The 15,972-nt window shown below is 54.6% G+C and overlaps 1 protein-coding gene and 1 non-coding gene across 2 annotated transcripts in view; one reads left to right on the top strand and one right to left on the bottom strand.

Moving 5' to 3' along the window:
* Positions 1–5,108: 5,108 nt before the first annotated feature.
* On the bottom strand, positions 5,109–5,211 carry LOC115284497. Its single transcript, XR_003905245.1, has one exon. It is a non-coding gene; the product is annotated as a U6 spliceosomal RNA (small nuclear RNA).
* Positions 5,212–15,514: 10,303 nt separating this feature from the next.
* The window catches only part of PUDP (pseudouridine 5'-phosphatase), a 34,849-nt gene continuing 34,391 nt past the window's right edge, over positions 15,515–15,972 (top strand). Inside the window, exon 1 of the mRNA XM_029931002.1 lies at positions 15,515–15,797. Within this exon, the coding sequence (XP_029786862.1) occupies positions 15,515–15,797 (283 nt within the window). The remainder of the gene's footprint in view (positions 15,798–15,972) is intronic.

Raw genomic sequence — 15,972 nt, 5'->3', positions numbered from 1 at the left:
CTCCCGTCACTGCTTTTGAGTCTGGGCGGTGCGCTCAGCACACAAGGAAGGGCCCACACCTTGCTGCTCTGGGGTCGTGTGCCGAAACCCTTAGGGCAGGTCCCTCACGTCCGAGATTTGTAGACCGGTTTGTATTGTGCGAGCATGTTCCTTTGAAAGGATCTTGAGTCATCTTTCTCGATTACTTCCTTATCCCCTCCCCTTTTTGAAAAATGAGGTGTATACGGAGAATCCTAAGTGATTGGTGGCTTGGCCCATTGACAGAAAGAAGTACCAGGAGATAAAGATCTGTTAGAACACCGTGGACCGAACTGTGACTCCCCCAAGTTCCCACGTTGAAACCCTTCCCTCCCAGGGCCTCAGGATGGGGCTGCGTTGGGAAGTGGGCTCCTTAACGAGGAGGTGACGGTAAAATGAGGTCAGTAGGGTGGGTCCTGACCCCGGAGGGCCGGCGTCCTCGTAAGAAGAGGAGATCAGGGGGCCCGGTAAGCAGCAGAGTCTCCAGTCTTCTTCTGTCATCTTTCCACCGTTGACCGTTGTGACACTCCTCCACCCCCACCCCCACCCAGAAGTAAGTAAACCAACATCAGGCCGCCTGGGACCGTGACACACTGTGTGGCGGTGCAGGAGGCGCACTTTGTGCTGCTCAGCTCAGACTTCCTCGCGGTGCGATTCCTAGATGCCACAGCGCTTTGCCGCGCCCTCTGTTACAGATGTTTCTGGCATCTTCTCCGTGCTGATGCTCAGCCTGCTGGTGTCACGTCCCGCCGGACGCTGTGTGAGGCCTGCCTTCAGGCCCGTCGTCAGGACAGGAAGCGGGAGGGGCAGGAGATGCTCCTGAAAGGCAGATCCTGAGCCAGTTTGTGGCTCAGTCGGTTAAGCGTCTGACTTCGGTTTAGGTCATGATCTCAGAGTCTGTGGGTTCGAGCCCCGCATCGGGCTCTGTGCTGACCGCTAGCTCAGAGCCTGGAGCCTGCTTCAGATTCTGTGTCTCCCTCTATCTCTGACCCTCCCCTGCTTGCCCTGTCTTTCTCTGTCTCTCAAAAATAAGTAAGAAACTTAAAAAAAATTTTTTTAAACAAGAAAGGAAGCTTCTTTTGGTGGGGAAAAGAACGTCTTTCAACTTTACATTTTGTGGAGGACATCTTTGGGTTCCCATTTAGTCAGAGGGCATAAAAATATATGCATTCACCGTTAAACCATAAAGCCTGTGGCTTCCGGAAATGAATTCTTAGCAGAGTTTACCCGTCTGCAGTATGAGAACGGCACAGCCATGTAGATCGCTGTGGTCGTCTGTCCCCTAACATTCACGAAGGACCTAAAGCGTTGGTGTTTGTGACATGTGCCAGTGGGAAACGGGAGAGGAGGCCCCAGTGACTAGTGAGGGGTGTGCGTGTGCGGTTATGGTGTGGCCCTCAGAACGGCCAAGGCCACGGTGCTCTTTGACAGCTCTGGGGCCGCCTCGGAAGCGTCACACGTCATGCCCTGAACCGGCCGTCACTGCCTTTGACCTTCGCTTGTTACGGCCCTTGTGGAGGAGACGCTCAGGAGGGTTCATTCTCACGCGGGGTGTTTGGTCCCCTTGAGAGTCGTTGTCCACAAGCCCCGTTGGAACAAAGGGAAGAGCAGAGCGCGGAGATCATTTTGGACCGTGTTCCGTTTCTGTTGCCGGGGGCACCACCTAAGACAGCACAGAGGATCACCCCGGCGAGGTTGGGCTGGTCAGAAATCCCATCCTGTGTCTCTGGGCGGAGTTCATGGTGTCTCAGAGACGCATTCCTTTCTGGAGGCCCTCGGACTCCCCGGCCCTCCACACCCGCACGCAGGCCTCACTCCGTGGCCCACAGCCCCTCCCTCACTCCAGTCCATCAGCAGAGTCTGACCTTTGTCAGTACGGGAGCTCCGCACCGCCCTCCCAGCACTGCTTTCCCTGCACCCCGCGGATGGTGGGGTGCCGTGTTTCTGTTTTCATTCATGCCGCAGTATCACCAAGTTCCCCTTGTCACTTCCGCTCTGGCCTTTCACTGTCCAGGCACGTTGCTGACTTTCCACATGTCCATCAGTGTCCCCACTACTTTCTCTATGATGGTCTTCTATTTTCCGTCCACGGTTGACTGGGGAGGTACTTTGTATGATTTCCAGTCCTTGTCAGTTGGCGGGAGCTGGGCCTAGCGAACCGTCTTCCCTGGGAAGGACTGTCTTCTTCGGACGGGAGCCCTCCGTAGGTGCCTACTAAGTCGGGCTGCTTGGCGGTGTGTACGAGGCTAAGGGTGTTGCATCTAGTCCCGCCTCTCGCTGCTGCGTTTTAATCCAGTTCTAGCCCTTATTAAGAGCGTGCTACCCACCTCTGCAGCTGCTGTTCTTGGTTCTTCTCTCTCTACCAGCGATTTTATCAGTTTCTGTTTCGTGTAACTGGGGCCCCGTGGTTGAGGTCATACATGCTTAGAACCGTCGCCTCTTTGCAGTTGGGAATGGCCTCTCCATCGTTACGAAGTGTCTCTCTTACGTTGCTTGCTGTGTAGCTGCTCCGAGTATTCGTCCTGAATCTCTCTGCTGTGATGTAGCCGATCTGCCTCTCTTTTGGCTGCTGCGGCCACTGGATATCTTTCCCATCCTTGAAATCTTGTTCTTCTTTCCATGTAAACTCTGTCTTGTAGACACGTTCTATCTGGATCACGGTCCTCTTTTTTAAAAATTGATTCCGGCAGGGTTTAGCTTTTAATTGTGGGTTTTAACCGTTTACACAAAATGCCAATCTTGTGAAAATACGATTTTTGTGTGGCATGTTGTTTTCTGTGTGTCTTACTGTGATGTTGTTCCTTTCATGTTAACTACATACTTTCTAGTGTACCTTTTTTTTTTTAATCATAATTTATCATCAAATTGGCTAACATACAGTGTGTATAGTGTGCTCTTGTTTTGGGGGGTAGATTCCCGTGGTTCATCACTTAACAAATAACGCCCAGTGCTCATCCCAACAAGTGCCCTCCTTAATGCCCATCACCCATTTTCTCCTCTCCCCTACCCCCATCAACCCTCCCTTTGTTCTCAGTATTTAAGAGCCTCTTATGGTCTGCCTCCCTCCCTCCCTGTAACTTTTCTTTCCTCTTCCCTTCCCCATGGTCTTCTGTTAAGTTTCTCAAGAAAGATCCACCTATGAGTGAAGACTTACAGTCTGTTTTTCTCTGACTTAGTACCCTCCAGTTCCATCCACGTTGCTACAAATGGTGTGATTTCCTTCTTTCTCATAGCCAAGTAGTATTCCGTTGTATAGATAAACCACATCTTCTTGATCCATTTTTCAGTTGATGGACATTTGGGCCCTTTCCATGATTTGACTTTTGTTGAAAGTGCTGCTGTAAATATTAGGGTACATGTGCCCCTAAGAGTCAGCACTCCTGTATCCCTTGGGTAAATTCTTAGTCGTGCTATTACTGGGTCATAGGGGAGTTCTATTGTTAATGTACTGAGGAACCTCCACACTGTTTTCCAGAGCGGCTGCACCAGTTTACAGTCCCACCAACAGTGTGACTGTTTCTCCACATCCTCGCCAGCATCAGTTTCCATCCCCAACAGTGTAAGAGTGTCCCCGTTTCTCAGCATCTTCACCAACATCTGTTATTTCCTGATTGTTCCTTTTAGCCAGTCTGGTAGGATGTGATATCTCAGTGTGGTTTTGATTTGTATTTTCCTGATGATGAGCAATGTTGAGCATCTTTTCATATGTCTGTTGGCAATTTGAATGCCATCTTTGGGAAAGTGTCTATTCATGTCTTCTGCCCATTTCTTCACTGGATTATTGGTTTTTTGGGTATTGAGTTTGGTAAGTTCTTTATAGATTTTGGATACCAGCCCTTTATCTGATATGTCATTTGCAACTATCCTTTCCTATTCTGTCAGTTGCCTATTAGTATTCTTGATTGTTTCCTTTGCAGTGCAGAAACTTTTTATCTTGATGAAGTCCCAAGAGTTCAGTTTTGCTTTTATTTCCCTTGCCTTTGGGGATGTGTCGAGTAGGAGATTGCTGCGGTGGTGAAGGTCTAGGAGGTTTTTTCCTACTTTCTCCTCGAGGGTTTTGATGGTTTCCTGTCTCACAGTCAGGTCCTTCAGCCATTTTGAGTTTATTGTTGTGTATGGTGTAAGAAAGTGGTCTAGTTTCATTCTTCTGCATGTTGCTGTCCAGTTCTCCCAGCACGGTCTGTTAAAGAGACTTGTCTTTTATCCATTGGATACTCTCTTGCTTTGTCAAACATTAATTGGCCGTACATTTGTGGGACCAGTTCTGGGTTCTCTGTTCTCTTCCATTGGTCTATGTGTCTGTTTCTGTGCCAATACCATGCTGTCTTGATGATGACAGCTTTGTAGGGGAGGCTAAAGTCTGGGATTGTGATGCTTCCTGTTTTGGTTTTCTTCTTCAAAATTACTTTGGCTATTCGGGTCTTTTGTGGTTCCATATGAATTTGAGGATAGTTTGTTCTAGCTTTGAGAAGAATGCAGTTTTGATTGGGATTGTATTGAATATGTAGATTGCTTTGGGTAATAATGACCTCTTAACAATGTTTATTCTTCCAATCCATGAGCAAGACATGTTGTTATATTTCTTTGTGTCTTCTTCACAAATTTCTTTCATAAGCTTCCTATAGTTTTCCTCATATAGGTCTTTTACATCTTCGGTTAGGTTTATTCCTAGGTATCTTATGGTTTTTCGTTCAGTTGTGAATGGGATCAGTTTCTTGATTTCTCTTTCTGTTGCTACATTATTGGTGTATAAAAGTGCAACCAATTGCTGTCTGTTGGCTTTGTACCCAGAGACTTTGCTGAATTCATGGATCAGTTCTAGGAGGCTTCTTGTGGAGTCTGTCAGGTTTTCCATGTAGAGTATCATGTCATCTGCGAAAACTGAAAGTTTGACTTCCTCTTTGCCAATTTGGATGCCTTTTATTTCCTTTTGTTGTCTGATGGCTGACGCTAGGACTTCCTGCACTATGTTAAACGGCAGTGGTGAGCGTGGACACCCTGTCGGGTTCCTGATCTCAGGGGGAAAGCTCTCAGTTTTTCCCCACTGAGGATGACACTAGCTGTGGGCTTTTCATAAATGGCTTTTACGATAAACATACGAATGCTTCACAGATTAGCGTGTCATCTTTGCTCACGGGCCTTGCTAACCTCGATGTCATTCCAGTTTCAGTACGTGTGCTGTGGAGCTGGCACTCCTCTGTACCATTCTACTTCTCCTCGCGTTTCTTTCCTACATGTTACATGTGTTTTCAGTCATTTTCTTAGCGGTTGCTCTGAAGATTATAGTTAATGTCTTTTTAATTTCTTTTAATGTTTGTTTATTTTAGAGAGAGAGAGTGAAAGAGAGGGAGACAGAGAGAGAGAGAGCAAGCAAGCGGCAGCAGAGGCAGAGAGAGAGGGAGACACGGAATGTGAAGCAGGCTCCAGGCTCTGAGCTGTCAGCACGGAGCCCAATGCGGGGCTCGAACCCACGAACCACAAGATCATGGTCTGGGTCAAAGTCTGACACTTAACCCACTGAGCTACCCAGGTGGCCCCGTTACAGTTAACATATTAATGTGCACCAGTTATGTTGCATTAATGCCAACTTAATTTAAAAAGCGTACAGAAACTTTGCTTCTATATGTCTTCATTCTCAACCCCCTCATTCATGCTGTTATCGTCATGAGAATTTCATTGTTCAACGTTATGTGCACATAGAGATTTATAATCAGTGCTTACTAGAAATTTATTTTAAATCAGATAAGAAAAAGAAGATGTACAAACAAACACATTTATCTTTTCTTTTGTGTACCGTCGTGGGCAAAATGTCTTCCCCTTCCCCACATTTGTGAACTTTAAGATATAAAGAAAAAAAGCATTCTGGCATTCGTATTGAGCATGGTTTCAGCAAAGTCTGTGAAGATTGGGGGAGAAATTTCTGCGTTGGTCGCTGCGTAATGAATGCACAAAGATTCAGGTATGAAAAGGATTGCATGTTTAAGTATTTCCAAAGCTTGATAACAGTTTCCCAAACAAAACACAAATGCCTCTCATTCTTGGGTCGTATGTCACCTTCACGTTAGAACTTTTCTTGGAGCATAAACGGCCAATCACATTGGAGGAGGAAGGACGTAATACCTAATTGTGGCCTGACGCTGGCAGTGGTACCAGGGTGACCGTCTTTTTGGACGAGGTGGTTGCGTTTTCCTGGGCTGCATGTTAAGGGGGCGTCACACGCTGCGAGAATACCTCTGGTACGCTGGACGTCCTGAACTCGCGGGCGGGTCATGGGTCCGGACCTGCTGCATCCCTGTGATTCTGAGTCAGCCCAGCCGGGAGGCGCGGCCGTGACTGAACGGCCCTCTGTGTCCGGGACGGGGGAAGAACTGATTGCGAAAGACTTTTTTCTGTGTGCAACCTGCTACAAGTATGATTCTAAAAAGACACCAGAGGCACCTGACGGGTTCAGTGGGTTACTAAGTGTCTGACTCTCGACGTCCGCCCAGGTGGCGATCTCCTGGTTCGCGCATCCGCGCTCTGAGTCGGCTCTGTCTCCAGAGCAAGGAGCCGGCCTGGGATTCTCTGTCTGCCTCTCTGCCTGCCCCTCCCCTGCTCCTGAGCTCCCTTGGTCTCTCTCTCTGTCTCCAAATAAATAGACATTGAGGAAGAAGACGGAGAGAGAACAATATGTGCGTATAAGGCTGGTAGACGTTACTCGGCATCCTTCCAGACCCTTTCCCCTCCATTCCGGACCCTTTCCTCTCCATTGCATGTATCAGCCTCTTGTACGAATGAACGTAAAAACATTTTAATTTGCGGGATCGACAGCTGACCCTCCTTGGACGGCCCCACTTCAAGATGGTAGCTCTGTTGACTTTGCAGACGCGGACGCAGGCTCTTTGCCCCCCACACGGCTGGGGGACCTTCAGGCAGCACAGCCGAGAGCACCCTCCCAGTGGGCAGTGGGACACGTGCCCCTGTCGTGATGGCACCCTGGACCCTCTCCTGGCCCCACACCCACCTCCGCCGGACCACCTGTCTGTGGGTGCTTTGTGTGTGAGGAGCGTCTCCATTCTGCGGGTGGGCAGGTGGCATCCCCGGGGGCCCTGCTCGTCAGTAATCTGCCAGCCGACCGTCCGCATCATTACAGGCATCCCGGAGCCTGCTCTGCCCCAGGACGGTGTGGCCGTGCCACCACCACCCCGCGTCCAGCGGGTCTCCGGTGCCTGGGGAAGCCTGGGCTCAGGACAGGAGCTTGGGAAGCCTGGGGCGGGCGGGGCTGGGGAGGGCCCTCTACAGGGGCGCTCTGGTCTTTTCCTTCCCTTGTGTTTTCATTACTGCCTCTTCGCATTTGCACCCGCAGCCTCTGCGGCACCTTTAGGAAAAGCGCCTTTGGCTCCGTTTCGAGACATCACCTCTGGATGCGGTGAGCCCATGCTCTCTTCCGGACAATTCCTATCTCCTGTATCCCGTCCTCCAACAGCTGAGGCCACGGGGACCATTGTCCCTGTGGCACCGTTGACAGCCTTCAGCAGGCCGTTCCCTTTGATAAGGTGATGCCCGTAGGGAGTGGGAGACCCAGCCTGCAAACGCAGCTCCCCATGGGCCCCCAGGCGTGACTGGTCCCCACACACATTCCCCCTCCTCCCGGGCACAGCTGCTGGCAGCTGCCAGTCTGCCACCCCCAGGGCTCTCGTGCTCCGAGATGGCACCGTTCACGCGGTGTACCCCGTCTGGTGTCTTCTGTGCTGTGCCTCACGGCACCGTGGGCCCCTGCCGTCGGGCAGGCTGACCGGTGTCTCCAGTGCCCTGGCGATGCCTGCGTAGCCTGTGTGGGCCTCAGACCCCCGTGGGAAGGCAGAGCTGCTCAGGAGGACCCGGACCGCTCAGGGCGGCCTCCGTGCCCAGGCGGGGGACTTGTGCTGTGGGTCGGCCGAGAAGTCTGTGGAGAGCTCGCCCCGTGGGGCGCGCTGGGCCGGCCGCTGCAGACTGCAGCAACGTCCGCGCTTCGTTCTCGCAGCGGGCCGGCTCGGCATCAGGGAGTCTGCTCCCGGCTCCTGGAGGACCCGTTCCACAGGAGAGAGCGAAGCAGGGCACCTGTGAGCCCCGAGCCTGGGTGTGCAAACCAAGGACCGGTGGATGGGGTCAACGACGGGGACGAAACTTTGCAGCCCGTGTGAGTCTCTGGGTCCTGGCACAGGTCAGTGGTTCCGGGGACAGGCAGGTGTGCCTGGTGCCCAGGAGGCCCAGGAGGCCCAGGAGGGGGGCCCTCGGTGACCGACGGCCTGCCTCCTGTGTGGTCGGGACGCTGTGCCCGGGCCTCAGTCTGCCCACCTGAGAGCTGGGTATGGCCTTCTCCTCGTGCATAGCACAGAGGGCGGCCACACATTCCAGTGCCACTCAGCCCACGGGAAAGGCACACATTCGTGTTGTGTCCTGACCATGAACGCCGAGGACACCTCACCCGAGGTTCTGAGCCGGGTGCAGGCACCGCCCTCCTGCACGGGGCTGGTGGAAGGCCACATCGGCCCTCGGGCTCGGCGGGCCTGGGTGGAACTGGGAATCTGCATTTCCTGCGAGCGCCCGGGTGACACAGGTGCACGGAGGCCGGTGTGGGTGGGACTCGGGGCGAGCCGGGGCCGGCGTCCCAGTGCCCGCAGCCGACACGGGACCGGGGGACGTGCGGCGGCCGCGCACGAGAACGGGGTCACGGGCCTGCGCACAGGGCAGCGTGTCTGTGCTGCGTCCTGTGTACGCGGCCTCCTGGACCTGGAGTAAGTCGGGGGCACGCCGAGTCTCCTTTGCTTCTGTTCATTTACCTGATTGAGCTGCGGGGACTAAGTCACTGTATTGCTGTTTCAGCCTTCAGGAAGCGGCGGATAGTGTGTCCTGCGGTTTCCGGGAGATGCGCTGGGTGTCCTTCACGCTGCTGGAGGGCTTCCTGACTGCACCCCCTGGCCACCCGGGCCCCTGTCCTTGACCTGGCAGGTGCCGCAATGTGTGTAGGGAGAGGTTATGTGACACCTTGACTCCTGAGAAAGTGTTTCTTCCTAGGCCAAAGGCACAAAGCAGCACCGCTCAGTGTTGCGTCCTTGCCTACAAAGATCGTGGTTTCCAAGAGACAGGCCCGTGGTGCCCAGGTGTTCGGCGGACTTCATGTGGCCCGTGGTGCCCAGGTGTTGGGCGGACTTCATGTGGCCCGTGGTGCCCAAGTGTTGTCCCGGGGGCCGGCCCAGGGCTGTCCGTTCCCCAGCACCAGGACCATGCTGTGTCCCGCGGACCCTTTCTGACCCTGTGCCATCGACGGCAGCTCCCAGTGTCCGTTCTCCTCAAGGGAAATCTGAGTGCGTCTCCTACCACGGCCTCACACGTGGGGCCATTGCGAACCCATGGGAGCTGCGCTGTCCTGCGTGTGGGGCGAGTGTCCAAATGCGAGAAGTTCTGTTCTCGGCATTGCTGCGCTTGCTCCCGTCCGCGAGAGCCCGGTCCTGTGCTCCGAGGACCTAACCGTAGGGCTCGGGTGCCCGCGGCACAGTCCTCCGCAGCAGCACAGGTGACATTTGACGAAGGAAAGTCGAGTCCCCAGAAACGTTTGTCCCCTTGCCCTTCAGGGCCAGTTTACTGTACGGTTGGATCAGGTTTTTTTATTTTTAAGTTTATTTATTTATTTTGAGAGGGAGAAACAGAGCATGAGTGGTGGAGGGGCAGAGAGAGAGGGGGAGAGAGGGAGAGTTCCAGGCACGGTCCGTGGCCAGCGCAGAGCCCGATGCAGGGCTGAATGCCGTGAACCATGCAGTCATGACCTCAGCCTAAATGACGAGTTGGCCGCTTAACTCCTGAGTCACCCCGGCGTCCCGGTTGGATCAGTTTCAGCGTGTGATTCCCTGTCTGACCTCTTTCATCCGGTGTAATTGACCTGAAAGTCGTTCGTGTTACTGTAGGTAGCCGTGGGTTGTATTTTCCTTTCGACTCCGCGCTTAGGCATATAGTTAACTTTTTCGGGACCCCCCACACCCTTCACCAAAGCTGTTTCTATACCCGGGGTTGCGTGTCAGCTTGCTAATGGTGCTGTAACAAATCGTCACAAATGGCTTAATGGCGGCTGGGTTGCAACAACACAGATTTATTATCATACTGTTCTGGAGACCAGACGCACAACACTAGTCTTGGCGAGTCAGATGGACGTGTTCACAGGCTCTGCTCCTCCTGGGCTCCCGAGGAGGAGGAGAATCCCTTTTCTTGCCTTTCTTCCTTCTGGAGCCTCCCACAGGCCTTGCCTCCTGACCCTCCCTCGCGCCCCGCTGCTGGGTCTGTGCTCAGCCCTCCTCTGCCTCTGACCCGCCGGGCTCCCCTTAAAAAGACCCTGTGAAACGCCGAGAACCAGCTCCCCATCCCAGGCCCCTTCATGAGGTCACACTGCACGCTGGGTCACAGCCTCTTTTGCCTGCGAGGTGACGGTTGACAGGTTTTGGGGACACGTGTGTAGTAGACATTTGTGGGGTTGCTATGCCGTCTACTGCAGGGTTTTTTGTTTTTTGGGGGGTTTTTTGGTCTCATCAGTGAGTTGTAATGATTGGTCCCTTGTGCAAGGAGATTTGTGACGTTCAGTTCCTAGATGCACGTCGTGTGCGTGTGTGTGGTAAATGTCTTCGCCTTTTGTTTTCTTCCCAGGGTCTTTGAGTTTTGATAAAAGCCTGTTTACCCGCATGTTCCCCTGTGCGTCTTGCATGTTGTGTTCTCTGTAAGAAAACCTCATAGCACCTGAGATTCCAAACGTGTGTGTGTGGAATAAACTTCTCTGTTTATCTCTACACGTTGCACAGTTTTGGTTTGGTGTTCAGGTCTCTGATCCTACGTACCCATGTTCACGCCTCCCCCCACTCTGCAACTCAACTTCCATACGTAGGTGGGTGATCTAGCAACATGTTCGGAACCAGTTCCTGTTTTAAATGGGTTTTAGAAATGGAGTATGAATTACCAGCGGGGGGAAAGAACCCTTTGAGCCCCTCCATACCCGCTAAGTGACGGGTCGATGATGCCGGCGATTCATGCCAAATGCTAATCAAAGGTGTGCACTTTACCGAGGAGCACACGGAGGCTCGTAACTGGCCGTCCGTTTACGCCGTCACATTTAGCATCCCTCCCTTACGGTTCAGACCCGATCGCTTACAGCACGGGCAGCCGTCCGTCCGATGCTCCTAAGTACTTTTCCGTGCGCCCGCTAGAGCAAGCAAGCCTGCAGTTTGCAGCAAATACTGCCGCGGCTCCTCAGTTCATGCTTGCTAATTACTCATTTCCGCCCTTACATCTGGAAAACAAGGAAGGGCTACCTTTTACACGCAGGCTTGTTTGTAGAGCTTAACTGGGTGCTGCAGGCCGGAGGCAGGCCTCTCCCGGCTGCGGAGGGCACACAGAGCCTTGCTGGGCGCGGGCATCCGGGGCTCGGGGGCGGGAGACCCGCCGCGGGCTGCGGAGCTCCTCGCCGGCCTCCCTTCCTGCGGTGCTCCCGGGTCACAACCTCCTGGGCCCCGCTTTGCTTCTCCGCCCGTAGTGCTGGGGGTCCCTGTCCTCAGACCCCCTCCCGCTCCGCCAGCCTCTGCTTGCTGCTCTCTGTCACACGACCCTTCGTGGCTACCAGGCCACTGGCGTTAGCACAGGGCGGCGTTTCACCGAGAAATCCTCGGATTTACACACGCGCATTTTCTCATTCCTTTGGCGGTTTTCCCCCCCTTTGCTGGTGTTTCCCCTTTGTTCTTTCAAGAAGCACCAATGAGCTCTGTGGTTCCCGTCACGGATTTACTGCACTTACACCAGGGACTGTTTTGGCCTCAATTATCACGTTTTTCTGGGCGCCTGTCACATACTAGGTACCCAATAAATAATGAGCTTAATCAAATCGATCGCGTTTCAAGCATTATGCCCTTTCTCTGATCCCCAGATCAATGTCTGGTTCTTAAGATGGTCTGTCTGTGATTCTGTTCAATGTTGCGTGTCGTATTTACTTTTATAATATAGGATGTTTCCAATTTATAAATATGTAGTCCAGAAGGACCTCTGTGCTCAGTCGTTTGAAACTTTGGCTTAATTTTAATTTGGGGGAAAAATCAAGTGCATTGCTTTGGATTCTCCTGATTATGATGACAGCTTTGGTTTTTTTCTTTCTTTGTTTTCTTTTTCCTGCGGTATCCAAAGCATAAATGAAATAATCGGTGGAGGTCAGCCAGGAGCAATCAGCAAATAATATTTTTGGATCACACATAATTAAGCAAAACAAGCCAACACTACAGTTAAATATCAACCAAGGTGGTTTTGTGTCTTGTGGTGCTTTGTGACCTTCTATTTAATGGAAGGAGATTTCGGGAAAGATCTGTGGGAATCCTGAAAGAATAGCGTTTCTGTTTGTGACTTTCTGCTGCACCAGATTTTTACAGGTTTGCTTTGGTTTTGTTTTGCCTTCGGACTTTAGGTCCCTTTCCTTGTGATGTCTGGATGCCTCTGGCTTTTGTTTGGACCTGGCGTCCTGGCTGGGGCGTCTCCCCAACCCCCCAGCCCCACCGTGCGCAGCAGGGTCCGGGCACATGTGTGACGGGGTGGTCGGGCACCTGTGGCAGCAGCAGGTCAGGCCCAAATCTCCGTGTGCGCGTGCAGCAACTGCTTACAGCGTGTGGACGGTTCCTGACGGTCGCCGTCCGTCATAAATGCCGCCTCACCCTCCTCCTGGGTCCTCCTCGCCCAGGTGGGGCGGCAGGGAGGTCTTCCGGTCCCAAGGGCCAGGGCTCCAGGAGCCCCTGTGTGAAGAGGTGTGCCAGGGACCACGGGGCACAGTGCTAGGCAGGGCATGTGGCTCCACTGCCTGCCCGGCGTCGGGACACGGGTTTGCCTGTGCATTGCCGGCTGGCCACGGCGACGTGTGGGGGCCTGTGGTCCCCGAGTTTTCAGTGGCTCCGTGACGGGTTCCTTTACTGGGACTCAGATGTGTGGGGCAAGTGGGTACAGCGCCCACCCCTTCCCAGCTCACAGGTGGCTTTCGGGGGGAGGGGAACGTCTGCCAGCGCCCCGGAAAACCCGGCCAGTGACGTAAGCCCAGGGGCCCCAGAGACTTCCAGTGCTGAGGTGCCTGATGAGTGCAGCGTATCCCTGGTACCCGCGGAGGGGGTCTGCCTCGCGGGAAAGAAGCAAGATGTTGGTGCTGCTGCTGGTCGCTCAGCACGGGACTGAGGGTCCAGGGCCGACCAGTGGACGCAGGACGCAGCGAGGTCCTAGCCCAGGACAGTCAGGGGTGGTGGGAGAGTCAGGCTTGGCAGCCGAGTGAAGCAGGCACGAGGAGGGGGGCAGCCCGCTCTAAAAACTGAGGGAAGAGCCAGGGTCCATGGGGGTGGAGGGTGAGGGCGCCTGCCCAGCCCCGGTCCAAGCAGAAAGAACCACGGTCGGGGTCGCGAATGGGGACGCCCCCGGGTGCGCCGAGCCCACAGTTGGGGATGTGTGGATGTGGACGCCCACAGAGCTGCTGGCCAGAGTAGGGTTTCATAATCCATGAACCAGCCAGTGTGCAAAGCCGAGGTGGCCTTGGCAGACAGCCGTGGCCCCGCCTCGCCAACACGCAGGGCCGTCAGGCCCAGAGGCCTCTAAGGTGTGGGATGTAGTGCCATGAGTGCTTCCACCTCCAAGAGAACTGGCCTCTGCCTTTGGGTCTTGGACTTGCCTGGAAGGTGGTGGGTGTGCGCTCCCGCCCGGGCCTCCTGTCCCCTTGCCTGAGCAAGAGGCAGATGGGGTGAAGCCGGCCCTGACTGTGGGAGGCATGAGCAGTTCCTACCCGGACGACTTTGGCAACCGTTAGGCAGCTCTAGAAGCAGGAACAGCCGGCTGTGTGCGTGCAAGTGTAGGTGAACACGTATGTGAGTGTCCGTCTGTCTATATGCGTGTACCGCAGGCTCTGGGCTCCGAGCTGTCAGCACAGAGCCGGACGTGAGGCTTGAGCCCACGAACCGTGAGATCCTGACCTGAGCCGAACTCAGACGCTTAACCGACGGAGCCACCCGGGCGCCCCAGTATCACTACTATTAACGCTGGGTATGTATTTGATATATAGGGACGTAGGTGTAAATATCGCCAGTGCCATTTATCACGCTGTGTCTAATTTCCTGTCCACAGGTATCAGTGGTAGTACTATAATTATTTCCAGTCATACAGTTCGATGCTTGTTAACCCACAAAGGCCCCGGGATGCTACCTCAGTTGTCTGAGGCTGTACTGGTAGAAAGTCTCCTGGGATCCAATTCCCGGCCTGACCTGTCACCGCACACGATGCAGCCTCCTGAACCCGTGGGAAACCTGTGCCACGGGCTCTGCTCCCCGGGGCGCACACTGAGCTTCTGACGCCCTCGACATGTCCTAACCGATGAGAACTCTCGAGGGTCTTTGTTCTTTAATTTCTTTTCTTACGTTTAGTTGCTTTTGAGAGACAGAGCTTGAGCAGGGGAGGGGTACAGAAAGAGGGAGACACAGAACCGGAAGCAGGTTCCAGGCTTGAGCTGGTAGCACAGAGCCTGATGCTCAGAGACACAAACCATGAGATCATGACCTGAGCTGAATGCGGACTATTGACCGACTGAGCCCCTTCTCCTGCTCCTTCCGGGCATTTCTCCTCTTCCTCCTCCTCCTCCTCCTCTCTCCCCCTCTCTCCCTCCCCTCTCCTCCTCCCCGCTCCGCCTTCCTTCTTCTCACTCTTATTTTTTGATGGCCAAGACGTCTTCACCCATCCATGTACCCACGGGCACTTAGGCTGCTTCTGTATCCTGACTGTCGTAAATACTGCTGCCGTGAACATGGAGCTTCAGATGTCTTTTTCATTAGTGTTTCAGTACTCTTCGGACTAATACCCGCAGGTGGGACTGCTGGATGGTGTGCACATTGTTCTTTTCCAGGAGCCTCCACACTGCAAGCCCCACACGGCTTGTGTTCCCACCCGGAGCAGCGCACCAGGGTTCTCTTTTCGGCGTTTCCTCGCCAGCGCTTGTTAACCTTTCTGGGGATGGCCGGGCGGACTCATGGGAGCCGACGTCTCTGTGCACTTGGGGACTGAGCCCGTTGCCTGTGCCACCTGACTGTGCACTGTCGGAACAGAGTTGACGTGCAGCCTCCCGCTGGTGTCACAGACGTGTGTGCCCTGGGAAGGACCCCATCACGGGCCGTGAGGTGCAGCGTCAGCACAAACACGGCCTGAACTGGCTGCTCTGTCCTCACGCAGGGCTTCTCCGCAGTGCCCGCGGCCAGGCGCCCGGCACTGAGGACAGACACCGGGCCCTGTCCGTGTCCCCAGGCTGCAGAGGGCCATCCCACAGACCTCATGCTGCTGTCCGCAGGCACCTTCCCTGCCGGGTGACGCTGTCACGCGCTGGCACAGGGACATCCCCACCCTGTGTGCACGTTTCGGCTCCAGCACACACAAAATTGCGTCCCACATGGTCTAACCTTAAACAGGACTTCGTCCCGTCCCCAAGTTTTCCTCCCATATCATGGCCGCACAGACACTGGAGCACAGAGGCAGCAGGCAGCCCCAGCCGCTGCTCAGGACGGACGACCGCGGTCCCTCCCCCACGTCCACTCTGCTGCACGGCTGTAACGTCCGTGCACCCCGAGTGCTCCTGTCCTGGACGTCGCGGGCCAGCGCAGCCCCGGCCGGTGCTCAGGATGAACGGTCGGCCACTGTTCCTCTCCCACTCCACTCTGCTGCACAGCTGCGACATCCGGGCACCCCGTGTGCTTTCTTCGTAGACGCCCCGGGCCGGCGCAGCCGCGGCCGGTGCTCAGGACGGCCGGCTGGTGTCCCTCCCTCATGTCTGATCCGCTGCACGGCCTTGAGGTCCGGGCACCCCGCGTGCTCCTCTCCTAGACGCCCCGGGCCGGCGCAGCCCCGGCGGGTGCTCAGGACGGACGACCGCTGTCCCTCCCCCATGTCCGCTCTGCTGCACGG

Source organism: Suricata suricatta, chromosome X (assembly GCF_006229205.1).
Source record: "Suricata suricatta isolate VVHF042 chromosome X, meerkat_22Aug2017_6uvM2_HiC, whole genome shotgun sequence".
Lineage (NCBI taxonomy): Eukaryota > Metazoa > Chordata > Mammalia > Carnivora > Herpestidae > Suricata > Suricata suricatta.
The sequence above is the reverse complement of the archived record's forward strand: the minus strand, read 5'-3'. Positions and strand labels throughout refer to the sequence as shown.